Source organism: Camelus bactrianus, chromosome 32 (assembly GCF_048773025.1).
Source record: "Camelus bactrianus isolate YW-2024 breed Bactrian camel chromosome 32, ASM4877302v1, whole genome shotgun sequence".
NCBI classification, from domain to species: Eukaryota; Metazoa; Chordata; class Mammalia; order Artiodactyla; family Camelidae; genus Camelus; species Camelus bactrianus.
Genome location: NC_133570.1, coordinates 19619126 through 19645465, shown reverse-complemented (window position 1 = coordinate 19645465; position 26340 = coordinate 19619126). Strand labels below are relative to the sequence as shown.

The 26340-nt window shown below is 47.8% G+C and overlaps 1 protein-coding gene across 9 annotated transcripts in view; it reads left to right on the top strand.

The window, feature by feature from the left end:
* Positions 1-11778: 11778 nt before the first annotated feature.
* The window catches only part of ASCC2 (activating signal cointegrator 1 complex subunit 2), a 35519-nt gene continuing 20957 nt past the window's right edge, over positions 11779-26340 (top strand). The window contains exons 1-6 of one of the 9 annotated variants that reach the window (XM_074356636.1): positions 11780-11928; positions 13896-13933; positions 15872-15969; positions 21464-21622; positions 21987-22157; positions 23165-23294. In XM_074356636.1, coding sequence (XP_074212737.1) covers positions 15889-15969; positions 21464-21622; positions 21987-22157; positions 23165-23294 — 541 coding nt within the window. In that variant the 5' untranslated portion in view covers positions 11780-11928; positions 13896-13933; positions 15872-15888. Of the gene's footprint in view, positions 11929-13895; positions 13983-15871; positions 15970-21463; positions 21623-21986; positions 22158-23164; positions 23295-26340 lie in introns of those variants that run through there. The other 8 variants (XM_074356637.1, XM_074356635.1, XM_074356638.1 and 5 more) reach the window with 8 other exon arrangements.

The window sequence follows — 26340 nt, the reverse complement described above, 5'->3', positions numbered from 1 at the left end:
AGTACAAACTTTTGGGTGTGAGATATGCTACAAGGATGTATTGTACTACACAGGGTATATAGCCAATATTTTGAATAAGTGTAAATGGAGTCATTTCTTTAAAAAAAAAAAAAAAAGGAAAAAGAAGGAAGGAAGGAAGAGAGGGAGGGAAGGAAGGAAGAGCCTAAAGCCACTTAAGAAAGAAAATAAATTTATTTGATCCATACACTTGGTTGAAGGTAAAGAGGAATGTGATTGAAAGAGTAATGTTTAAACTGTCTGATTTCTAAACAATGGCATGTAAGATTTTTTTAACTCCTATTTTGAAATAATTATAGGCTCACAAGAAGCAGCAAAAATAGTACAGAGCAGTTCTGTGTACCCATCACCCAGCTTCCCTCAGTGGTAGCACACAGTGTATTATCAAAATGAACGACACAACGACAGTGTATTATCAAAACCAGGAAATCAACTGGCACAATACAATTCATAAGACTACAAACCTTCCTCAGACTGCACCAGTTTGAAGAGCAAAATATATTTTTAAATTTTTATTTCACACGTAAAGTGCAGAGATCTTAAAAGTGTCCAGCCCAATGACGTTTTATGTATGTCAACTCCCTTGTAACCAAAACCTCCATCAAGATATAGAATGTTATCAGCCCCCAAGATTCCCTCATACTCCTTAGAACACCACCCCCCACACACACACATAACCACTCTTTTATCGCCATAAATTAGTTTGTACTACTTTGAACTTTATGTAAATAGAATCATATATTCTCTTTTATATCTGGCTTCTTTCACTAAACGTTAAATTCCTGAGATTCACCCATGATTTAACAGATTCATTGTTTTTCATTGTTGTGTAGTATTTTATTGTATAAGTATACGACAATTATTTTTCCATTGTACTGCAGATGGACATTCAAATTGTGTCCAGTGTTTGGCTACTATGAATAAATGAACCTTTTTGTACATGTCTTTTGGTGGACCTAAGCATTCATTTCTGATGAAAATCTATCAAGGAGAAGAATTTCTGGTCATAGGATAGGTGAATGTTCAGCTTTTGAGAGCTACTCCCAACAAGCTTCCAAAATGTTACAATCAATTTACCCTCTCACCCACAGTGTGTGAGTCCCAGTGGAAGTATAAAATTTTACATGTTGGTAAATTCTAAAAAGTGATTGCATACAAGTCCGACTAAGATCTATCTGCACTTCAGAATCCTCATTTCAAAACGTTTTCCTGTTCAGAGCCAAAAGTGGAGAAAGTGTCTAAGGCTTTTGGGCAGGAAGGTGGCATGACGTGACAGGAAGTTTAGAAACTAGAGTTGTCATTTTGTTGGGTGACTCTGAGTCAGTCACCTCTCCGGGCCTCAGCTCCTCTCTCTGGAAGTGAGGCAGATGGATGGGACCATTTTTAAAGTTTCTTTCAGCTTCAAAGGCAGTGATTCCAAGATGAAAAAATGTTGATGCAGTAATGTTTAGTGAAAGGGCAGAAATAGCACACGCGGTAACTGGGGAAATAGACTTGCCCCAAGGCAAGGACTGGAGAAAAATACACAATGCTTCTGTTGTTAGGTTGTTGCATATTTCTTCTTCTGTGCGAATACTAACTACTATATATAAAATAGATTAAAAATGAAAAAGAATATGAAAACAAATATATGTATATATAATGCATGACTGGGATGTTATGCCATACACGAGAAACAGACACATTGTAATTAACTATACTTGAATTTTAAAAATAGATTAAAAAACAAATTTCTTCTGTATAGCACAGGGAATTACATTCAATATCTTGTACTGTGCCAGGAACAGTGCTTGGCCCTGAGGGAACAAACCACGAGTGAACTAGAGATGGTACCTGATGTCTAGGAATTTATCACCTGCTGCAGGAAACAAATCCATAAACAAATGGGTACCAGGCAGTGTGCTATTTATTTTAGGCAACTTGGGAGCTTACCTCACTCACTCAGTTTGGGAAAGTAAGGAAGGCTTCATGGAGGAGGTGACAGCTGAGACCTGTAAGATGATTCAAAGTAAACCAGGTAACAGGGGCACAGAAGGGGGAAGTGCATCCAGGGCAGTGGGACCTGCTGGGGCACAGGCAAGAGAGCTTAGAGGGAGCACAGGATGTTGGTGAAGCTACAGTAGGCTCAGTGGTGAGGGGTTGTGGGACAAGATGGGATAAGGTTGAGGAGGTTTGAATACCCCCACAGAGGCCCTTGAACTGCCGGGGGTAGCCACTGAAAAATATAAAGCCAAGGAGTGACACAGAGCAGGGCTAATAAGTAACTATTCAGTCCTGTCTCCAATTTCCCTGGGATACCTGACCATACACTGAGATATTGCCAAAAACGTATAAACTGCACTGCCTTCGTGCCCTGCCAGCACCTCTCTGGTTTTCTATTGGCAAACTGGAGGATCATCAGAAAGTATTGGACCCGCTGGCTTTTGTGACAGCAAGGACACCCCCGGGAGAGGTGGCCAAGGACCCTGCCAAGAGCAGGGCACAGCGGGTGTATGAGCAGGGGCCAGGGAATTGAGAATATGAGGCATTCATCCCAAGAGTGGGCATTGGTAGAGGACACTGAGCCCAGGGGAGCAGGAAGCAGGGACATATTGTGACATGTAACTATAGCCCGTGTGGGACAGGCAGATTGCTAGAGACAGGAAGAGAGCCCCTTCTCAGGCCCCTCTCACTATCTCTGCAAAGGTTGCTTTGTGCCTTGTCACTGCAGGCTACTCCAGTTGAGCACTTGATGTCCAAGTGGAGTTGAGGACATGTTAGGCAGAATCACAGGGCTGCAGCTGGTGGCAGGGCAGCCTTCCCAGTTTGGCTGGTGACATCTTGATAAAGTTCTCAAGCCTGCAGTCAGCCCCTGACAGCTTTTCTGGGCAGGCGTTCATCCTGGGGTGCTCCTGCCGCCCACCCATCTACCGAGGGCACAGCACCTGGCAGGCCACTGCCTCCCAAGAAAGGCCTGGGACTCACTCACCTTTCATTCTTACCCAGCATCCATTTCTCCCCTTTTCTGGTAAATGCATCCCTATTTGGGGACTGGGAAACCAAGCTTCTCCCACTTCAGTCCCTGTGGTTTGATGAGGCTGACTTCCCTACCTCTCCGTGCCCTCAACTACAAGGGCTGGCCAAGTCTGAGCTCCAGCCAATCAAGTCTATACCCACCCTCTAGCAGAATGATTGGTTCTGGAACACTAACTGGATCCTGTTGATGCTAAGATTTTCATTTCTTTCTTTGAGTATCCACACAGCCATTTACCCAGAAAAGTGATTCCATCCCAAGTTCCATGGCTGGGACTTAATGAGCTTAAGTCAACCAGCACAGCCATTCCACTGGGTGTAGATGCTCATTTCAGAGTGGGTTTGTGACCTAAGTGCCTGGCCGGGCAGGCTCTCAGGATGCTGGCCTGGAATGCAGGAACAGATGTGTTCTGTCAGATCCAGAAGTGAACAAGAAGGCCCACGGGGCCGATGGCTACTGGAACCATCCTAGGACCCTAAGGATGAGCTGATCTCAGTAGAAGCCTTCACTGTATATGGCAGAGCAAAAAGACAGAAAGGACATGGGTGAGTGGTGGAACCCACCAAACCCGAAGATCAACCCACTTCGGGGACTCCAGTTACACAAACCAATCACTCCTTTTCACTGTTCAAGTCGGGTTAAGGTGGATGTTCTGTTACCTACGGCTGAACACAATCCTAACCGAGAGCTGGGCTTACGCATAAAAGAGAACTGTCAGTTCATGCAACAGAAAAGTCCAAGGTGGAGACACTCTGAGCAAGTGGAGACTTCACATCTGTGATCTCATCTGACCATATTTCATCCTAGTAACTATCACCCTGACCCCCACTTAACAGATAAGGGGGGGAAAAAAGGACTCAAAGAAGTGAAAGCACAAATCCAGTGGCTCTCAAGTGGGAGCAATTTTATCCCCCAGGGGACATGTGACAATGTCTAGAGACATTTTTGGTTGCCACAGCTGGGGATAAGGGGAGGTATACTACTGGCATCTAGTGGGTAGGGGCCAGGAGTACTGCTCCACATCCTACGGTGCACAGAAGAGTCCCCAACAAAGAGTTATCTGGGCCAAAATATCACTAGTGCTGAGGTTGAGAAATCCTGCTTGACCAACCCAAGGCCATTCGGATTCCAGGCTCAGAATCAAATCCAAGTCACTCCACTGAATGCAGCTGAGCCCACTCTGGATCCGCAATGCAGCCCCACACTGGAGCCAGCAGGACTGCCCAGCAAAGACCCAGGAAAGCAAGGGGCCTGAGAGCCAGAGAATGGAGCCCGGCCACCACCGGGGCACCATACTCTTGTGCCAACTTTGCCCTTGGTCCAGTGCATTCCAAAGTGAGCCCCTTGCAGATTCCTGCATAATTTCTTGGCCCTGGTGATCTGTGCTTCGGGGGACCTGGGGAGGTCTGTGGCTCCATGCCCAGGGTCCCAACCCCATTTCTACCTGTTTGCCTGGCATTTGCTGTACAAAACTGGATATTAATAATTCATCTCACAGGATGAATAATTCAACAGAGCGGACAAAGGGCTGCTGATGATGGTTGGCATCACAAAAATGGCCTATGTGGCCTTCAAAAGGGAGAGGGGAAAGGAGACTCTGCAGCCAGAGTCTGGACTCAAATGGCTCTGATACTAGACACATGAAACAAGCCCTCCTTTTGAGCAAGGGGAATTGATGAGGACATGGGGGCTGCCAGAAGGGAATCTGGGACCTTATCCCTCTCCCACATCACCTCTAGCCTCTCAAGCCTTCAGTTTATTACAGCCCAGCTTAACTGGCACCTATTCCAGGAAGCTTTCCCTGATACTCCCAACCAAGTGAAGCTGAAAATGCATTTCTCTCTGATCGCATGTATTAGCCAATTAGCCCTGACCGCTGCTGGCCCCGCAGCCTCACACTAGGCTATGTTTCTGCTGCCAGAGATTCTTGGGCCGTGGAGTAGCTTTTCTAGCAAGAAGGGAAGGAGAGATTCAACAAAGAGCTAGTGTGAGTGATTCTTAGCGTTTGGGATCTTGCTCCTTTGAGGTTGGGAGAAAACCCAGCAGCTCCTCTACTGAAAATAGCTCCCCAGTATCTGCAGACATTTCAGAAGATGCATTGATCCTGGGAGCCCCTTCATTGACCCAAGTTTAGAATTCCTGCCTCATGGGGAGCCTTCTGTGAAGGAGAGGAACTACCATTATTCAGGGTATGGAAAACAGCTCAGTCCCCCAGCCTTGCATTGCCTTAAAACAGCTGTGTCCCACGTGCCAAGGTATTTCAAGGAAGCAAATGACGGGCAAGAAGTTATTAGATGCCTGCCTGTGACCCTGGGTAATTCATTGCCCATCTCTGGGCTACAGTTTCTTTACTTAAAATTAGAAGAGTTGGTCTAGATTATCTTAGTGCTTTGATTCGATCATTCATTCAGCAGATCTTATTGCACACTATTAGGTGCCAGGTACCAAACTAAGAGCTGGGAATAAGGTGAGTAAACAAAACAGATGCAGTCCCTAACTTGTCAGGACATGTAGCTTAATCAGGGAGGCAGTCACTGATTAAATAATCACACAAACCATACAAGATGATGAGCTGTGATCAATGAAGAAGTGCAAGGAGCTAGCTAAGAGTGTGTGTATCCGAGGAATGATTGTAACCTGGGGAAAGAGGAGATGGAGACTTTACCTTGATAAGGAGAACATGGGGGGCATTTCAGGCGGAGGAAGCAGCACAGGCTAGTGCCTGTAAGTGTGAGGGTGCTGGGGCACTTAAGAAATTAGAAGATGAGGGGATAGGCATAGCTCAGCAGTAGAGTGTGTGCTTAACATGTACAAGGTCCTGGGTTCAATCCCCAGTACCTCCATTTGAAGAAAAAAAAAAGTTAAAAAAAGAAAAGAAGTTAGAAGATCAGACTGGCCACATTCTGGAGTCCTCTGGGGACTATGAGGCTCAGGGAGTGAAAATCCAGGAACATGAGAAGGTAGGGTCCCCTCTTTTCATGATAGTCAAGGCACATCATGCAGTAACTTCTTTTCATGCTCTCCTAAGGAAAGCTAAAGAGCTGGCACTATGCCACTGCATGGAAACCCCAGGTTTAATGGTGAAAAACATTAAGTACCAACCTTTCCTGTCACCAGAGTAGCTGGAGGTGTTTTTTGAAAGCCCTTTGTCTCAGATCCTACAGGAAAAGTGAGATGCTACCAAATAAAAAAAATATTTAATCTTAAAGTGAAGCAAAAATCCCCCTCCCCCTGCCCATCCCTTTCTGCAATTTAAACCGTGTCCCAGCCCTTGAGGGATTATTTCTACCTCCCGGTTCTGTGGCTCCATCGTCCCACACTGATGGTTACTTAGAGGCCCAGATGTGCCAATTGCCACTTTGATGGGTGGTCTGAGCACAGAGTCTCCAAGCTGCATGGGGCAGACAGAGCCACCCTTTCATCTCCCTGGGCGGAGCTTTAGGCTGGAGCCAGCACGGAGACTTCAACTCCAGTGCCCCTTCTGTCCCCCACCAGCTGCTGGACGTTTCTGGGCAAGTCTCATCCCCTTTCTGGGACTCAGTTTCCATATCCACAAAATGAGAGATTTGGACTCCATGTTTGATAAGATTCTTTTCTTTGATTTGGGGATTCTCTGCCTTCTGTTGAAAAGGTATTAACTCAGATATTTTTTTCCCCATCTTTACAAATACTGTTCTCAGACCAGTGACAGAAGGCAAGACAACCACTATCTGTAAATTATAATGAGTGGATAATTAGCTGCTTTCAAATTAAGCCTCCCTTCCTGGAAACCAGGAGGCTTAGTTTTAAAGTTGTGTATCATTATCGTCATTTAATGCTGTTTTCTCACTAAAACCCAGAGGGGCAGGGAAGAATGACAAGCAGATGCTTTGTTATTAGGGGCCCTGGGGGATGATTTGAGACTTTCACTGTAGTGATCATTCTCTAGATTTTTCTTGAGTCAGCAGAAGCTTTGATGAACTCAACAGAGGGCAGGGGGATTGGATAGACACCGCCTATTGAGAGAAAGCCTGGCTTAACAGAAAGCTGCTAGGGACAGCAGTTCCTGGCTGGAGACAGGGTGGATTATGAAATTTGTATTTTTATGGAACACTCTGCAAAGAGATTTCACCACCATTGTTTCACTTTCTCATGAGGATACTTTGCTACTGCCTGAGCTCAAACCACTATCATCTCCAGTGCAAATCTCTCATTGCGGAGCCTCCCTAGTGGTAGATTGCCTGTGAAAACGGCCACCCAAAATCTATAGAGACAGAAAGTGGATTAGCGGTTGCCAGGTGAATTGGAGAGGAGAGCTAGTTCCTCTCCCTTTGAGTCAGAGCTGCCCTTGTAACTTGCTTTGGCCAAAAGAATATGGAGGAAGCGATATATGAGCTCCAGAGCTTAGACTTTGGAAGATCTGGCAGCTCCCATTTTGACCCTCTTGGGACTCAGCCACCAGGTAAAGAAGCGTGGACTAAGACTAAGGTTTCTCAGCCTCAGCACTGCTGATATTTTGGGCCAGATAATTCTTTGTGGTGGTAGGCTGTCCTGTACATGGTAGGGTGTCTAGCAGCATCCTTGGCCTCTACTCACTAGATGCTCTAGCTGTGACAACCAGAAATGTCCCCAGACATTGCCACAAGTCCCCTGGAGGAGAAACACCCCTGCTTGAGAACCACTGGACTAGACTCCTGGAGGATGAGAAACCACGTGGTGAAAAAGGCCCAGCCAGCCGCCAGCTGTCCCGCCACACCAGCTGGAAAGCCAGACATACCAGTGAAGCTGTCTTGGATGTTCCAGTCTCAATGGAACACCCAGTTAAATGTAGCCAAATGATAACCCTAGCTGACACCCCATGGAGCAAAAGAACTGAGCCTAGTCAATTCACAGAATGACAAGAAGTAATACATCATTGGAAGCTACTAAATTTGGGGGTAACTTGTTACACAGCAACAGATAACTGCAATCCAGACCCATCTCCAATCTTGCCACCATTCATCCTAGAGTTGTTTTTTTAAAATACCTTTCTGAAATTCCTCGGTTCTAGTCAAAGCTTCCAGGGCCTTCCCTGCTATCAACAGGAGGAAATCCAGACTCCTTAGAATGACCCACAAAGCCCCTCATAATCTAGCCTCTCCTCAAGATACCCTCAAACCCTGAGATTCACCCTCTACAGGTCTACTTGTGATTTCTTGAATGGTCTGCCCTCTTTCACACCTCTAGGTCTTTGCCCAGGCGGTGCTCTCTGCCTGTGACGCTCTCCCAACCTGTAAGTTTCCTACATTTCCTAAAAATTCAGATTAAATAGCATCCCCTTCAGAAAGCCCACGCCGAAACCACCATTTGAGATGCTTTCTGCCTTATGACCTCAAAACACACGTGTGCACATGGGTGATACCACATGTCAAACCATGTCATAATTCATGTTTCAGTCCTCCTGACAAGACTGTGAAAACCTTGAAGGCTAGAACTGAGTCTGTTGCTTTATTGACAGTACCTGGCACATAATATGTCCTCAATAAATATCTGCTGAGTAGACATAGGTTGAACAAGTATTACTATTCCTATTATGCAGATCAGGAAATAGAGACTCAGAAAAACCTAAGTGACTTGTCTAAGGTTACCCAGTGAGTAGGGGGCATAACTGGGACTAATACCCAGGTCTTCTGACTCCACCATCAATTAACTTCCCACTTCCTCACCACGTACCTCTCCTGAAAATCCTTGGTCTCCTTAAAGAATACCAGTTGGTGAATACTCAAGGTGTAACTGGTTGAGCCACACACTTCCACTGAGGTGGGAAGCCCCATAAAAAAAGACAGGCAGGATCCCCAGGCAGGGCCACTACTCTCCTGCCAGCACCATCTGGTTCCCTGGCCCAGGGGCTTTATCTTACTTTTTGCCTCTGAAATGGGTAACTTCTAGGAAAGTGGAGCCCACTCCTTATTGGTCCATTTCCCTCACTCCTGACTGGTTATTTCTCTCCCTCCCGACTGGTTCATTTCTACAAAGCCTGTTTCTAATTAGTCAATTTTTGTTAAATCTTATTTGCATATGATGCTGCAAAGTGTAAACTGGCAGCCTATAAAAGCCTGTGTAAACCTACAGACAGGGTCCAGAGCTTGGAGTGTTAACTCCTCTGGGCCTGCTGGCTGGTGTAATAAACCTGAGTTCTCCAATTCTCCTAGTGCTGCTTGGTTTCTTGCCTGGATCCAGGTTGCTGTCACAACTGAGCTGTAATACCAAGCTTTAACACGTTTTTCTGCAACACCATCTCCCTATTTCTATGTAGTGACTTGTACTGCCAGGAACTCCTGGTCATGCGCTTAAACAGTTAGCAACTTCACCCTCTTGTCACAGTGGGTACCAGTCATAATCTTTTGGAAAGACCGATAAATTAGATATAAGAAGGGCTTGGCATCCACAAGTTATGTTAGGACAGAAACCCAACTCAAAATGGCTTAGATAAAGCATGAATGAGAAAAGTCTAGGGGTATCTGAATTCAGGTGCACCTGGATGCAGGGACCAAAAGATGTCATCACCTTCTTTCATTCTCTGCTTGCTGCTTGTCATTTCTTTTCTCAGCTCTGCTTTCCTTTGTGTGGGCTTCATTCCTAGGTTCCAGGTAGTGGCCTCTGGCAGCTCCAGGCTTCACTCATTCTTACTGCCAGCAATCTCATCAGAAAGAGAGCTTTTCCTTCTTCTTGACTCCAATAAAGATCCCAGAATTAGGTACAGGTTTGGGTCATATATCTATTCTTGAGCCAGTCACTGTGGCCGAGGGTTTGGAATATGCTGCTTGCCAGACTCATCCTAGATCAATGTGGTAGACACTTTCCAAGATGGCCCCCAGTGATCTTGCCTTCTGATATTCATGCCCTTGTGCAGTCCCCTCCCACACTGAACCAACGCTGGCCTGTGTGACCAACAGAAATACGGCTAAAGTCATGGCGTATGACTCTCAAGGCCAGGTCATAGAGACATAGTGCTTCTGCTGTGATCTCTTGGACTGCTCCCTCTGAAGGAAGCCAGGGGCACTTTGTGGGGATACTCAAGCAGCCCTGTGGTGGGGAATCGAGGCCTCTTGCCAATAGTCGGTACCAGCTTGCCAACCACATGAGTGGATCCCACCTGACAGTGGATTCTTCAGCTTTGATTAAGCCTTTAGAGGACTGCAGTCCTGACACCTGACTGCATCTTCATGAGAGACCCTGAGCCAGATCTACCTAGCCAAGCCACTTTGGAGTCCTTAACCCACAGAAACCATATGAGATAGTAAATAATTATTATTGTTCTAAGCCATTGAGTTTTGGGGTGGTTTGCTGCACAACAGTACATAACTGTTGTATAGCTGTACACCCTTCAACTCTGGGTCAAGATTCAGTCCTACTCCATGTGGACTGAGGTGGAAAGGCTGGTTCTCTGAGGAGTAGTCAAGCTGCTGTTGGTGGGAACATAGAGCAAATGAACACTGTGTGAGCCACACAACAGCAAACCCCAACAATGGGTGCCCTGCAAACGCACACTTGCCAGAGGATTAAGACCCTGATGCAGGGGAGCCAGCTCAGCCCTGTCCAGATGCCTGACCCACAGGAAATGTGAGGTAGTAAATGTGTGTTGATACAAGCTGCAAAGTCTGTGGTAATGTGTTAGACAGGAATACATAACAAATACAGTATTCGACCCCTCTCATCCCATTTCTGGTTCAGAGTCCATTTCCTTACTTCCTTAGCATCCTGCATTTGTCACATTGCCTCATAGACGTTGGTTTTCTTGCCACCCTCTACCTCGTAAGCTCCTTGAGGACAGGTACTGTGCCTATCATTCCCTGTAGCCCCAGTGCAGACAGCAGGGACTGGCACTAGGAGGGTGCTGGGTAATATACCTGGACCCCAGGGCTGGGTAGTGTGCTCCATTACGGGCTCCTGTGACACCCTCATGACAATGATGGTGGTGGTTTTTTTGAACCTTTACTGTGTGCTAGGTACTGAGATGAAGTCAGGGATGTATATTTTTAACTATCTTTCTGTGATGATTCTGATGCATAGCTAAGCTTAGGAAACCCTACACCACTTGAGACATTCTGTGGAAACTGCATATTGCTCTTAAGATGGCTATAAACAGTCTTCCTGATTTAAAAAAAAATCCTTTTGTATTGCATACATACAAAAAAATACACAACTCACAGATGCGCAGTTTGATGACTCCCCAGTCACCAGCCTCAGAGGTAACCACCATCCTAACTCCATGGCCCCTCATTAGTTTTGTCAGTCCTAGAACTTCCTATAAACAAAACTGCAGTTTATACTACTTTGCGTTCTTTGGCTCAACATATTTACACTTTTAAAAATGTATTTATTTTTTATTGTTGGGGGTAATTAGGCTTGTTTGTTTGTTTGTTTATGTTTAGAGGGAGTACTGGGGATTGAATCCAGGACCTCGTGCATGCTAAGCATACGCTCTACCACTTTAACTATACCCTCCCCCTTTACACTTTTGACTTGTTAAAACTATCTGGATTAAATTTGAACAACGACGACTGAGAAGGTTAAGGAAGGAGGTGCAAGCCTGGGATCCTAAGAACCCGGTACCATAGTTGGTTTTTCCAAGAGGTGGAACCATACCTGCTCTCCGCCCACCTTTCGTCCTCTCTGCTGGAGCCAGAAGAGAGATCGGCGTGGACAGTGGGCGTGGCTACAGCCTGGCCATTTCCTAGTGGGGGCGGAGAGTTAGTCTGGGGGCGTGGCTCCGGCCTCTGCTTCCCGGCGGCAGTTGGTTCCGGGTGCGGGACAGGACGAGGCTTCCTGTCTGCGCCTGCGGAATCGCCGTTTGACCCCGGAAGTGCCGGCGCTCCGGGAGCTGTCACCGTGGACGGCGGCGGCGGCGGCACAGCGCCGGCAGTGGAGCCGCCGAGGTGAGTGCGTGGCTGGGCCCTGCCGGATGTGGGGCATCGGGCCTGAGAGGGGCAGTGGCCATGCCTTACGCGACCTCTGGCCTCCCGATCTCCATGGCAGGGCCAAGGCTTACGCTGCCCCAGGGGCCATGAATCGCCCCCAACTCCCCTCCCCCAGGCCAGGCCTCTGGAGCCGAAAGTCTCGGGTTGGAGGCTCTGCCCCAGAGTGACCTTGGATGAATCACGATCCTCCCACCCTCACCCGAGCTTCAATTTACTCAGGGTTCATTCATTCATTCAACAAATCTGCCTAGGGCCTCCTACGTGCCAGGCACAGATCTTGGCACTGAGGATCCAAACAGACGGAGTCAGACAAGGCTTTCGGCCTCCTGGAGCGTATAGTCTAGTGGGCGGAGACAGAGAGTCGACAAATAAATGCACTAGGTAGTTAAAGATGACAGTAGCCGAGGGAGTGAATATTTTAGAGAGGGTTGTCTGGAAAGGTCTCTGAGGAGTGTCATATTGAGACTAGAAGGAGTGAAGACAGTCAGAGAAACTGAGGCAGCAGTAGCCCTGGGGATGCTCCCAGGCCTTATTGTGATTGGTGACTGCTCCAAGCTCCCCTTCTAAAGAAAGCCCTTTCCTAACTTTTGGCTTCTGCTGCCCTGCTTGGCACTGGGGATGCAGTGTAGAGGGTGGGGCACAGATACCATCATGATCATTGTCATTATCCTTTTGGAACTTACAGTCCAGTCTTTGCCTAGTTTTTTTTTTCTACTCATACTTTAGATGAAAACTCAAATCTTCTTGACATCCTCTCTCCTTCAAGTCAGTTGTCCCTGTTAAATGCTGTCATACCTCCATGGACCTACCTGCATAGCATACTCACGGTATTGGGTTTTACTTGTTTGTATGGCTATTTGGTTCATATCTGTCTTAACCGTAAAGACTATAAGCTCTATGAAGGGCCAGAATCAGATCTGTTATTTGCCCAACTTAGTATTCTCCAGGCTTCAGTGCCTGGCACATAGTAGGTACTCAAAAAAATCTTTGACTGGATGAGTTAGAGAATTAACATAGTTATTGCTCTCCAGTGTTTCATAGGAGGCTTCTCCTGCCACCAGGTTATTATCTTCTCTCTCTGATCATGTCTCTCCTCTGCTTAAATGACCACTCACTGCCTTCAGATGAGACGCTAAAATCTTCAGCATAGCATTCAAGGCTCTTTTTAAAATGGCTCCATCTTTCCTATCCAACCTTGTCTCTCCACTTCTGTCACCACTTCCCTGACCTTGTGTTTTCCATACCAAATGTCTCCCTCTTCAAGGCCACGGGCTCTGAGCTTTTGCTCATGCTTGCTCTTTGCTTGGAATACCCTTCCTTGCCATCTTTTCATCCTGTCCTTCTACAGCCAGATTATAGGTCACTTTTTCTGTGACACCCTCCCTTTCTCTGCTGTGCTTGTTTTGGAAATTTCCAGTTACAAGTCTAACTACACCAAATGATAGTCATTTACATGCCTGGGACCTAGGATGTATTCGGTTAGTGTTTGCTTAGAAATTGAGGAAGTGCTCTGCCTATGGTTGGGACTTGAATAATAGCAAGAAGTCAACTTTACCGAGTGCTTAGTACATGCCAAGTACTGTGTTGAACACTTAGCACTGGTTACTTCTCACGTCAGTCCTGAGGGATGATGTACTGTCATTATCCCGATTTTACAGATGAGGCAGTCAAGGTTTAGAGAAGTTAAGGAACTGTCTCAGGGTCTCAACATGGGTAGGGAAATGTGGAGCCAAGATTTGAACCCAAACTGTAGAACTATAAACTTCTCTTTCAATGACGACACCAGCCTGGGTCTGAACTGTCCTGACAGGCACTGGCTTGGACGAAAGCAAGTGCTGTCTCTACCTGTTGAGGCCTGGACTCTGGAGCCTAAAATCATATGGATGGAGAGACGTCTCCTGCTTATGACTCTTTCCCTATCCTAGGTCCCCACACTGGACTCTCCCACTGCCGTCTCTGGAAGGTGAGCATGGAAAGGACTGGGCCTGTGAGTCATTTAGATGTCTGCGCTGGTGAGCCGACCACTGATATTTCCAGCTACCTCCCCCCAGATCCCTGGGGGATTAGGAAAGAAGTATTTTTAGCTTGTTCAGCCCAAGAGATCTAGGTGCCAAGGCACGAGAGCTGGGCTTCAGTTTCAACTTGGCCACTCATACATTTGCCTTGAGCAAATCAGGGTCCCTCTTTGGACATCTGAGCATAATAAGCCTTCTCATCCTTAACTGTGTTGTTGTGAGAAGCTGGTAAGACAGTAACTTGATTAGAAATAATGTGCAGGCAACAGATGGTATTATCTACTTTTTGCAAAGATAAAAGATGAAAACTTACTCCAAGGCCCTTTCATTACTTTGCCCCATGATTTTTTTCGGACTACCTCCTGTGCAGGTCTGACCTTGGAACAGGCCTTGAGGACTAGACAGACTGATCCTCTCTTTACATCCCAGGTGAAGGTGGATATCTTCACAGCCTTTAGAGCAGCCCCTGACCCAAGGTTCCTTGTGTACGAAGCTGCCTCCCACCTCCCTACCTTTGCTCCTGCTGTTTCTTCTGCCTGGGACACCCTTTTTCCCTGCCCATTGTCCACTATCAAGACTCAACTCTGGCTCTCCTGATCCTTTAGGCTCTCCTCTAGAAATGCTTTTTTGACAGCCACCCTCCCTATAGGCTCAACTGCACTAGAGTCAGTACAGCGAATGGTTAAAAGCCAGCCTGCTTCACCAACCACTAATGGGGAGACCTAGGGCAAGTTTCTTATCTTCTCCGAGCATCTGTTTCCTTATTGATAAAATGAGAGTAATAACAGGACCAACCTTAGAGTTGTTATGAGCATTAATACATTAATATATTAACGTGTGTAAAGCAAGTTAATACTGAGAAAAGCACTTAGAAGTGTACCGGCCCCTGAGAAGCAGTTTCCTGCTGCTGCTGTTGTCATTATTATTATTGGATCAGAAGCCCACCCCCTCCCCAGGGCAAAGAACCCGCCTTATCAGTCTGTCTTCATAACACCAGGGCCTGGCCTGTTATCTGAGATGTGGGCTCTGTGAGGGCTCCGGAAGTGATGGTTTCCTCATCCTAGCCTTGATGTGTCTTCATGTGGTCACTGAAGCTGTGCTGACCTTTTATGGCTTGTCTTCAGGGGCCTAAGTCACTTGTATTCCACGATTCAACTGCATCATATGCATGTCCCTCCTGTGGGTCAGGCCAAGTGGTACTGAGGAAAGAGCGCTAGATGGGAAGACAGGAGACATGGGGTCTGCAACTCACTGACTCTGAGTCCAGTTTGGGCTTCTCTAGAAAGGCACTCACTCTGGCATGTTTCCATGAATTCTGTTGTTCTTCCTGGTCCTTCTGTCTATCCATGTCCTTCTTCCCTGAAGCCTGGAGAGGTGGTACAGTCGTAACACCCTCTGCAGGTGAGGAAAGACCCAGGACTCCAATCCCCAAAAAACTTAAAATCTGCTTAGAGTTGTAAGAAAAGTGTCCTCATATTTCAGTGGTTCATCAGTTATTTGATATGACTCTGTGCTGGTCACAGGAAAGGTAAAAAGAAGGAGAGCTCAGGCAGTCTTCACAGAGCTCACAGGCCAAGGAGGGCAGGGCACCGGAGCCATAATAAAGATAATCTAGGTGCTTTTAACCAGCACTTCTCAAATTGGGTGCAAACCTGGGAGTATTTTCCTCCTCAGCTGAGAACTACTGCTTTAGGCAAAAAAAAAAAAAAAATCACTTTGGTCTAGATTAGTAGGTGGTTGAACCAGGCCTTTGAGGCCAGCATTGGGAACCGCCCTGAGGCCAGAGGTTGAAGCCTCTCTCTGGCTCTGCGATCAGCCCCAGAGCAGACCCCTGCCCCCCAGAGCATCTGTGTCTGCCCTTTTCTTCCCATCCCTCTTCCTTTCAGGAGGGCCACGCAGCACAATGCCCGCTCTGCCCCTGGACCAACTCCAGATCACCCACAAGGACCTGAAGACAGGGAAGCTGAGGACTTCACCAGCGCTGGTGAGCCAGTGCCTTGAGGCCGTGCAGCCTGATATTATCATTCTTGCAATTTCAGAAGAAAAAAAGTAAATTCCTTCTTCATCTGTTCTAGAAATGACCCGAGGGCCACAGTCTGTAATTCGGTAGCTGGGGTACTACCAGGTGCTCCCAGGCGGGGTGTAGAAGTTTCCTTTCCAAGCAGCAGCTTGAATTTGAGTAGGATTTTCCATGCCACCGCCCCACACCTTCCCTACCGGGCATTTCAGTTTGAATCAAACTCTGATGGCAGTTCTGACTCAGCCAGAGCTGGCCTGGCCTTGGATCCAGCCCAAAGCCGGGTCTGGGGATTGGACCCTTTGGGAGGTGTTCAGGTTTCAGATGGGCCTTTTTCAGAGCTCTCTCAGCTGCTATCCGCTTCAGCGGGAACACTCACTTGAGAGGTAAGGCTGTCTTTCCTCTCAACCAGCCAAGAAGCACCACAGACAGATTCGGCAGGGCTCGTGAGACTGAAAATGAAGGAGGCCATGAGCATGCCAGTTACTAGCCTTGGAGAGATTAGAGGCACGGAGAGGTACCAGGCTGCTAAAGGAGACAGATGCGGGGCCTGGAGTCCCCTTTCCCCCTTCCTGTTTTCCCAACCATATGAGCTTAATTAAACAAGGTGGGAGGAAGTCTTTTCTAGGGGCTTGAGTAAATTCGTGGGAAACAAGAGCTTGATGTTTTATTTCCTGCTTTCTGGATGGCTTCCTATTACTTTGTAACCACCCTCTAATAATAGTACTTAATATTTACAGAGCACTCGCTCTGGGCCAGACCTTTCTAAACCCTTTACCTGAGTTATTTCATTTAAGCTGCACTGCAGCCCTGTGAGTAGGCATTTTGGTGGTCCCCATTTTACAGATGAGGAAACTAAGAGTTCAAGGTCACAAAGCTAGACAATTAGGGGGGCCATGATGGGAACCCAGCTAGGATGCCCCAAGAGCCTGTGCCCTTAACCTTTCTGCTGTGAAGCCTCCTGTTCCTTTTTCATAGTTTTTTTTTTAATTGAGGTATAGGTGATGTCCAATGTTGTATGTTTCAGATGTATAACATAGTGATTCACAATTTGAGAGGTTACATTCCATCTTTAGCTATTATAAGATGTTGGCTCTATTCCCTGTGTTGTTCAATATATCCTCGTGTTCATAACCTTTTTATGTAAGGAGGATATTTATCAGAAAATCAAGAACTGTTCTGTCTAATACATTAGCCGTTCACCACAGATAGTGATTGAACTCTTGGAATTGTGGATATTTCAATCGAGGAACTGGACTTTTAATTTAGTTGATTTAAATTAAAATAGCCCCATATGGTGAGAGCCTACTGTATTGGCCAGCACGAGCCAGGTGTGGAGCAGTTCCATCTTTGCAGAAGTTCTTTTGGGTGGTGCTGGTAGAGACTGGTTCCTTGAGTCTGATTTCCCACCTCAGCCCTTTCCTCGTGTGCTAGATACCTGGGCTGCCAGGCTGTGGGCTCTGTGGGAGCAGGGACCTGGTCCCTTCCCTTCACTCTGGTTTTCCAGTGCCAGGTACATAGCAGGCTCTCTGGAGACATTCAGTAAACAAGTCAAGGACCCCAGCCTGGCTTTGTGACGGACACTAGAGCCACAAAGAGGAAAGACGTGATTCTTGCCCTTGAGGGTCCCATGGGCCGAGAGAGAAGCAGACTGGTAGAATCTCTGCGGTGTGCTCAGGATTGTGATGGAGGAAAGTCCCAGCTGCCACGTGAGCTGAGGGCCCAGGCCGCTGTCCAGACCAACGGGGTATGTGGGCACAGGGAGGTCTTGAGGGGCGGAGGGCACATGCCCCCGGGAAGCCTTCGTGTAGGAGGGGGATCCTGAACTGGGAATTGAAGGGTGAAGAAGCACTGGCCGGGCAGGGCAGTGGGAGGAGGGTGGGCCTGGCAGGAGGACCTGAGTATCCTGTCCTGGAGTCCTGAGAGCCTGACTCCTACACCAACCTCTGGTCACTGGGGGTGGAAGTGGTATCACAGAGCTAAGGAGCCCAGCTCTGTGTTTAATCTCACACATTCTTGACCGTGTCACTTTGGGCAAGTTACTTAACCTCTCTAAGCCTCAGGATCCAAAAAGGGTAACAAGAATTAGTGTTGTGGGGTGGTTGTGAGGATTAAATGAGATGTGTGTGAATTAGCACTGTGGCTAGAACATACTGAGCATATGGTGATGGTGGCTATGACAGTGACAGCAGCATTAAGAATGGGGTGGAGGGCAGGGAGAGGGATGAGCTGAGGATGGCAGCTGTCCAACTGAGGAGCTGTCTTGTCGCCCGGGCTGCAGGTCCCCGGAAGCTCCTGAAAGATTGTCCTGAGATATGCACCCACCGTGTATTTGTCTCTTTAGCCCCAGTTTGGGAGAAGATCTCTAGCAAAGGGACAGCCATCATGCTGCCTTTGCAGAGGGACAGCTGAAGCTGATATTTATTGGCTAGTTACCGTGCAGACACGCAAACTTGCTATTGAGAAGCCAAAAGAAATCAAGTCTGGGGCCAAAATGGGTGAATGAGCTCCTGAGAAAGACAAGGCTCGTTGAAGTGGAGCATTTGGAGAACAGTACAAAATAGTTTCTCATCGAGATAAACAGAACAGAAGTTTGATGGGCAGAGAATGTTCAGAAAGCTTCTTGGAGCAAGTTGGACCTACGCCAGACTTGAAGGGTGGAAGATGCCGCTGGAGCCTACTGCTCTTTGCCCTGGAACCTTCCACAGTCCCCACTGCCTACAGAACAACGTCCCCAATCTCGAATGTGGCATTCAAGTCCTTCAGAAACCTGGGCAGGGTCTAGTCCTTCATTGCCTCTGTTCGTTCCTTTGTTCAACCAGCAAATGTATCCAGAGGGTCTGCTCGATGCCAAGCACTGTTCTCCGGACTGGAAATGCTGTGGCGAGCAAGGCTCAGACTCCCTGCAGAGACCCACAGGGTAGTGGCGGAGACAGAGAAGGCAGGCTCTCCCTTTTATATAACTTTATTGGGTTATCATTGAAGGACAATAAACTGCGCATATTTGAAGTTATACAGTTTGATTGGTTTTGACACCTGTATACACCCAGGAAACCATCACCATAATCAAAATAACAGACATCTCTGCCACTCCCCAAGGTGTCCTTGTGCCCCTCCATAGTCTCTCCTGTCCGCTCTCCCCGCCCACAGCAACTACATATCTGAAAGCACTTCTGATGCAGTTTAGCAAGTGCTACAGTTGGTAGAAACACTGGTGAACCCCTAGCCTAGTCGGGGTGGGAGTTGGGAGGCTTCCTGGAGGAGGTGAGGTCGGAGCTGGGGTCAGAAGGACGAGCAGTGAGACCAGGGTGGCACGTGGTTCTGCAGGTCATTTAGTAGGTCCGCAGGGTAAGCTTTGGTTTAAATCCTGCCTCAGTTGCCTCCTTAGCTCTGTGACCTTGGCAGAGTTCCTGAATCTGACTGAGTCTTGGTTTCCTCCTCTGTCGAGTGGGGAGAATACGATCTCCCTTTGAAATAGTTGTAGATAAAAAAGAAATTGGCTGTGGGACATGCCTGCTCAGCAGCCAACATGGGGCAGGTCCCCAGCAAGTGGTGGCTTTTATTATCATCATTCCAGCATCTCTCCCTCCAAACCCATCTCCCACTGCCCGGTGCACTCCATGCCCTTTTTTTTTTAATGGCCTCCATGAAAATACTGTGTCTTCCATCTAAAAATCCTTCTCATCCTCCAAGGCCCAGCTCAGTTGCTGCCTGCTCTGGGAAGCTTTGTCCTGCTGGCGCAGTTGACCACCTGGTGCACTCCCACAGTCCCTCTGCCAGGTTTGAGCTGTCTGCGTTGTGCTCACTTGTTGGCTGAGATGTGCATCCTCCCCCTGGGGAATGGGCTCTGGCAGCCCTCGGATGTGCATCCCCACACCTGGCACAGCAGGGCGCCAGTAACTGTTTGTCAGATTGCAGGAAGGTAGAGTCTCAGGGCTGTGTATGTGTGTGTATGTGTTGGGTGAGTCAGGAGCAGTGAGTAGGCTGGCCTGAGAAGTGACCTAAGAGGTGAGGTGTCAACAGATGGAGGAAGGAGGGGAACTTGGAAACCAAGGGGATGAAGTTAGGCATTAGAGAGAGGTTTTGAACTTGTTTCAGTCATCAGGATTCACTTTTCCTAAGAGTTAGACCTGGAACCTGATGGTATAAATTCTGATGTAAATGGGAGGGATCCTGAAGACCCACCCGATAGGTGCTCCCCAAGGAATCATGTGGGACTCAAAGACTCCACAGTTTGCAGACCTGCGTTAGGCAGTCGGGAGGCATAGGTGGTTCTCAAGAAAACTGATCAGTCAGTGGTGGTTTTCCTGTCCCCCTGGACTGACAGCCCTGGAAGTGGGTGGACTGTGGTTGATAACAGCTGAGATGTAGCCCGGCCTTCCTCCCGCTACCACCTCCCCCAGAGAAAGCAGCTCTTCTGTAGTCAGAGAAGAACACTTCTCTTCTTTATGATGAACAAAGTAAGAGTTGTTCATGGCAAGGTAAGGGTTGGGAGAGAGAACTTGTGATGCTAAGCCGAGACCTGCAATTACGTGATTAGCATCTTTCAAAAAAAAAAATTACTGAGGGTTTTTTTTTCTGATTATAAAAAGGAGACAGCACAATAATATGTACAGTATGATACTGTTTGTGTCAGAAAGATGTAAAGAGGCCCAAACAGATGCCTCATATGGGTACATTTTAGTGTCAGTGCTTAGAAAAGTTCCATGAGGATGCTCACCAGATGCTGAAGGATGCCCTCTGGGTTGACACGGGGACTGAGGGTGGTGTGGTCCTAGGTGACTCACCTTTCTATACTGTTGTGAGTTTTTGAAAGACAAGATGCTCATGCCTCCCTTGTATAATTTTTAAAGTAATTTAAAAAATAATACATACTCATTTTTTTCAGTGGGGGGAGGTATTTAGGTTTACTCATTGATTTATTCTTAGAGGAGGTACTGGGGATTGAACCCAGGACCTCATTCATGCCAAACATGCGCTCTACCACTTGAGCTATAACCTCCCCACAGATGCTCATTTATTTTTAAATTGGAAAAGACATTCAAGTCATAATCCCTTCTACTAGAGATGGCCGCTATTAGCTTTGGGGTGTTGTCCCCCACCACCCCCATGCATATTTTTTTAGCATGTATTAGTGTGTGACTGTGTTAAATATGTGTACTTTTTTTTTAAATCCCCAAACTGGTTATATTAAATAGAGAGGTTTGTGTCCTATTTTTCTTCCCTCAACCTTTCCCTGTGTCGTTAAATATTCTCCAAAAATCATGGTTTTTAATGCCCGCCTAGTGTTCCCTGGATGCAACCAAGCCCCCTCTGTTAGAGACACTTGGTTCTTTATGCTTCAAAGCTCCTTGGAGGGTCACCGGTTGGAACAGCCAAGTGTTGTCATTGCTGTGGGTTGGCAAATGGGCCCTCGCTGACTAACCTCTGCCACGTTAACACGTGGTTTTTGGATCCGTAGCACCCCGAGCAGAAGGCAGACCGGTATTTTGTGTTATACAAACCGCCCCCTAAAGACAACATTCCCGCCCTAGTGGAGGAGTACCTGGAACGCGCCACCTTCGTAGCCAATGACCTCGACTGGCTCCTGGCCTTGCCTCACGATAAATTCTGGTGCCAGGTAACATTCTATCAAAATTAATGCTAAGACAAAGCACATGACATGCCGTTGGTTAGTTGCTGTTGTTTTTCTCCCCCAGGAGATGCTCTTTTCTCTACTTCTTACACTGGATCCTTAACAGCAAATTGTGGTTTGGATTGCTCTGTCTTGTATCATAATCTTAATGACATTTACACAACACCTTCCAACATGTCATTGTTAGAAACTCGTGTTTAGCCCTCGGCTCATTCATACCTCCTTGGTCCCTTGGGGTTGGAGTGTTTGCCCCAGGCCAGGGCTGATGGGCCGGGAGCCCCTGCACCATCCACCCTCAAGCCCTGGGGCCTCAGTGACTGATCCCCCTCTCCTCTGTCGCCTGGCTTAGGTCATCTTCGACGAGACCCTGCAGAAGTGCCTGGACTCCTACCTGCGCTATGTCCCCCGGAAGTTCGACGAGTGGGTGGCCCCGGCCCCTGAGGTTGTTGACATGCAGAAGCGCCTGCACCGAAGTGTTTTTCTCACCTTCCTCCGCATGTCCACTCACAAAGAATCCAAAGTAAGCCCCTGATCCCATGACAGGTCGCCAGTGACACCTGATGCCTCTGTGCCGGGCTCTCACCCCTAGGAAGGAAGGCTCTGGAAGTATCCAGTTTCCTCTTTGTCTCCTCTCTGCTTTTGTTCCCACTGTTGGGGAAGAAATCTGTGCCACCTCCCTTATCCTCTCAGTCCCCGGGTCGCCTGCGTTACACCCGGTGTTTCCATCAACGGGAGCCGAGGGCCCTGGGCCAGGTGACGTGTGACTCTGCCTTTCCTCATGCATCAGGGCGAGAAAACATTGCTTATGATTTTTAAAAGGAACTAGTATGTGCTTTTTAAAAACCTTTACCTTTTCCTCTCTCGATTTTAAAAATAATAATTCTGCCTCTAAGGAATTCAAACATTACGGAGGTATTTTGTAGATAATGAAAGTCACCCACAAAATGCCCTCCTCTCAGAATAACCACTGTTAAGCTGTGTGTTCCTTCAGGGAACTTTTTTCTTTTCAATACTGTGTGTGCATGTGTGTGTATGTGTGTGTGCCCGCATGTCTGTGTCCATATTTCTTTTAAAAATAGTTTCTTGCTTTTTTTTTTTCCTAACTTGTTAGCATGGACATTTTCAAATATACACAAAAGTATAATGAATCCCATTTACCCGTTACCCGGCTTCAACAGTTATCAACATTTTACCAATCTTGTTTTCTCTCTCTCCCTGAGGATTTTTTTTTCCCTTGGAGTGTTTTAAAGCAGTCCCAGACATCATTATCATTTACCCGTAAACAGTTTAGAATGAATCCTCAGCTGATGATTTTAAAGTGTGCTTTTGCTTCTTTTTGCTGTAAAATGAAGAGTGACTGTTGCTCCAGGTCAGCACAGGAGGCTGAGATATGTTCACGGTGTGGACAGAGCTTCGTCTGTCAGCCAGGCCCCTGTTGGTGGACCCGATTGTTGTTTCTTGTGAGTTTGCTGTTACTTCACAATGCGCAGGTCTTTGGAAAGTCTCTCATCCTTTCTGTATCCTTAGGAACACTTCATCTCCCCATCTGCTTTTGGAGAAATCCTTTACAACAACTTCCTGTTTGATATCCCAAAGATCCTGGACCTCTGCGTGCTCTTTGGCAAAGGCAACTCCCCGCTGCTGCAGAAGATGATAGGTGCGTGGGACCCGGGGCCAGGGGGAGGCACAGAGATGGCCCCCCCCATGCCAAAGAGGGAGTCCCAAAGGCAGCGCCCCGATGAGCATGGGGAGGTGGTTCAGAGCATTAACAGCAACAGCAGGTGGTGCTTGGAAATGACTTAACTGATAGGTGTGTCGACTGAAAGAAGTGACAAAGTGGCGGTGGGGGAGTGGAGACAGAGTGGGTATCACAGGGTCCCCCAGGATCTTGGAGTCCTCGTATTGGAGTCCAAACATGTCACACAGCTGAAAGAGTAGGGGAGTTTGCTTCAGCGATGAGAGTAAGAGCAGCAGCGACAGCTCACCTTTATCTGAGCGCCCGCTGGGGGCCCGGCAGGCCGCTGGGCCTTCCTCGTGGGTAATCTCAGCTGAGCCCCACGGCAGCCCTGCCATGGTAGTGGTGTCATCATCCCCACTGACGGTTAAGGAAACTGAGGTGAAGATGTCAGGGACTTGCCTGAGAGCCCACGACTACTGTGTGACCAAGCTGGGATTTATGTCACTTAGGCCCAACTCTCAAGCTCTTGCCCTTTGCCACTTCCTGCCTCAGGGATGCTGAGGCTGCCTCGGAAATGTCACGATCTGCAGTGATGCTGAGAACAGGTGGGGCAGAGTTCAGAGAGGGCTCTTACGTTGTGAAGGGAACAGACATCAGCAGTTGGATCCTGTCGGGAGGCCTTGGGCCAGAGGGTTCACTCAGAGGCGGAAGCTTTGTTGGGATGCTAGAGGGCAAACAGCGCCCCCAGGGGATTCGTCTTTGAATCAGAGCTCATGGCCTTGGGCCGGGCACAGAGAGGTGCTCACCCTGGACACCCCTGTCAGCCCTCTTCACCACGAGATTGTAGGACACAGTCTTGCAAACGTCCAGTTACAAAGCTGAGTTATCCCTTGAAATGGTTTCCTTCCATTGTTAATTTAGAAAATTTTGTTAATTTAGAAAATTTTGGATGAATGTAAGTTTAAAGAAACAGGAAAGCATTGACCAAATACCTCCACCCAGAGACAGTCACTTGCAGTATTTCCTTCTAGCCTTTTCTCTGCGTATTGTTTTAAAAACGTACCAGAGCATAATATATATGAAATTTCCCATCCAGCTTTTTCATCGGAACAGCCTCTGGTTTCTCATTCACATCTAATCATTGCCCAATCAACAGCTAATTCTTTTATTTTCTCAGAGAAAGACAGTTAGTTACACTATCATGTTGACTGAGAGGATGGGGTGAGTGAGCAAAATCACACATGATCAGTTAGAGAAACAGTTATCAGGCCGGTTTGTTTAGAGCAGAGCATTCCAGGAGGGCAGCGCTGGAGCCAGGGAAGGAAGCTGGGCTGGGTCGGGCGGGCACCACACCAGGCTTTGGCACTCACGGAGCGAGCGATGTTGCTGGTGGTAAAGAAGGAGGGCTTGTAGACCTGAACTGCCCGATCTACACCCCAGCTCTCTTCCTGAGTATATCACTTTGACTGGGTCAGTTAGCCCCACTCGAAGCCTCAGTTTTCTCATCTGATAAAAGGGAAGACTAGTGACCCACCTCATACGATGGTTGTGGGGGTTAAATATGAGGTGGTGCCTGGCATGTTATAGGCACTTGGTAAGTGTGAGCTCTTATTGTGATGAGGCCGTGGGAGCCTCTAGGAGCTGGAGTGGGGCAGGGAGCCAGCTGGTATCAAGGTTAATCTGGCAGCACAGAGGTGGGGGGAGTGGGGGACTGGAGGCCGTGAAAGAGGCCAGTGCTTCAGTGTGGGTTCAAGGTGAGAGTTTGGGTGGGCTGCTGGGGTGGAAAAGGACATCCAGGAGGCAGCGTGAAACAGGGCTTAGTGAGGTCAGCTGGAGGGAGAGGTCAACGACTCTGGACAAAACGGGTGTTGGAGAACAGGCTGAGGGAGTGGGTTGTGACGGAGGCAAGGTCAGCGTTAGATCTGTGGGCTGTAGGTGGCTCCCAAGATCTGGGGGAGGTGGCGTCTGGCCGCAGTTCCAGACAGGCAAGGGTGGACTGACGAAGCTCTGCTTGCTGCCAGGGTTCCTCGTCTTTGGGGTCACTGGCTTCTTTGAGAATCAGATGAGAGCTTGTCTCCGGAAAAAACACCTCCTCGTAGATTTTGAGGTGTTTTGGAATGTTCTTGTCCCCAGATTGAGAACTGTAAATTGGCTTGTGAAGGAGAGCCCTTTCTTTGGCTCACAGAGGATGGTTAACAGAAAAGAGGGCAGGATCAGGTATCAGGAACCCCTTCATTCTTCTGTCTTTAGGCCCCTTCTTCACACCCTCCAGCACAAACACACACACCCCCACAAACACACACACACACACACACTCACACACACAGAGCCGCTCTTTGCAACCCTTGAATAGAAGACACAAGACATAGCAAGGGGCAACCTCCCCTTTCTCTACCACAGAAGCTCTTGAGCAAAGCAGATCAGCTGGAAGAGGGTTGACAAAGGAGTGGAGCAGGGAGCAGGGAACTGGCCAACTATCCTTTGGGCAGAAGCCCAGTCCTTGCCCTTCCCCCACTTCCGGCTTTTTTTTAAACCTCAAGGCTGGTGTTGTGAGCCAGCAGGTGTGATTGTGAAAGCAGGGCCTTTCAATAAGACTCCCTCGGAGCCACTTTGCCAAAGCTGGAGTGAGGCCTTGGCCCTGTCGAGGACAGCACCGATCTCTTTGGCAATAGCTCCCACTCCCCTTGGGTTTCTGAACTGCCTCAGTCTAAGAAGGAACATTTCAAGGGATGCCATTGCTGTCCCTTCCTTTTTAATTATTTCTTTAAGAGATCAAAAGTCAGATCTTCACTGTCACTGGAATCAGATAAAGAAGAAAGGGACTGCGAAGGCCCCAGGGGTAGACTGTGAAATGTGATCTATTTTGATGCTTATAGAACATCCCTGTTACTCAGGCTTAAGCATTGGAAGGATTAAGAGAGAGTGCCTTCCACCACGCCTGGTGGTCCGGACCACTGTGTGGCCCTGGGAATTATGGGAGGAGACCTGCTCTTGATGCTTGGGTCAGGGGACTCTGCCTGGAGAA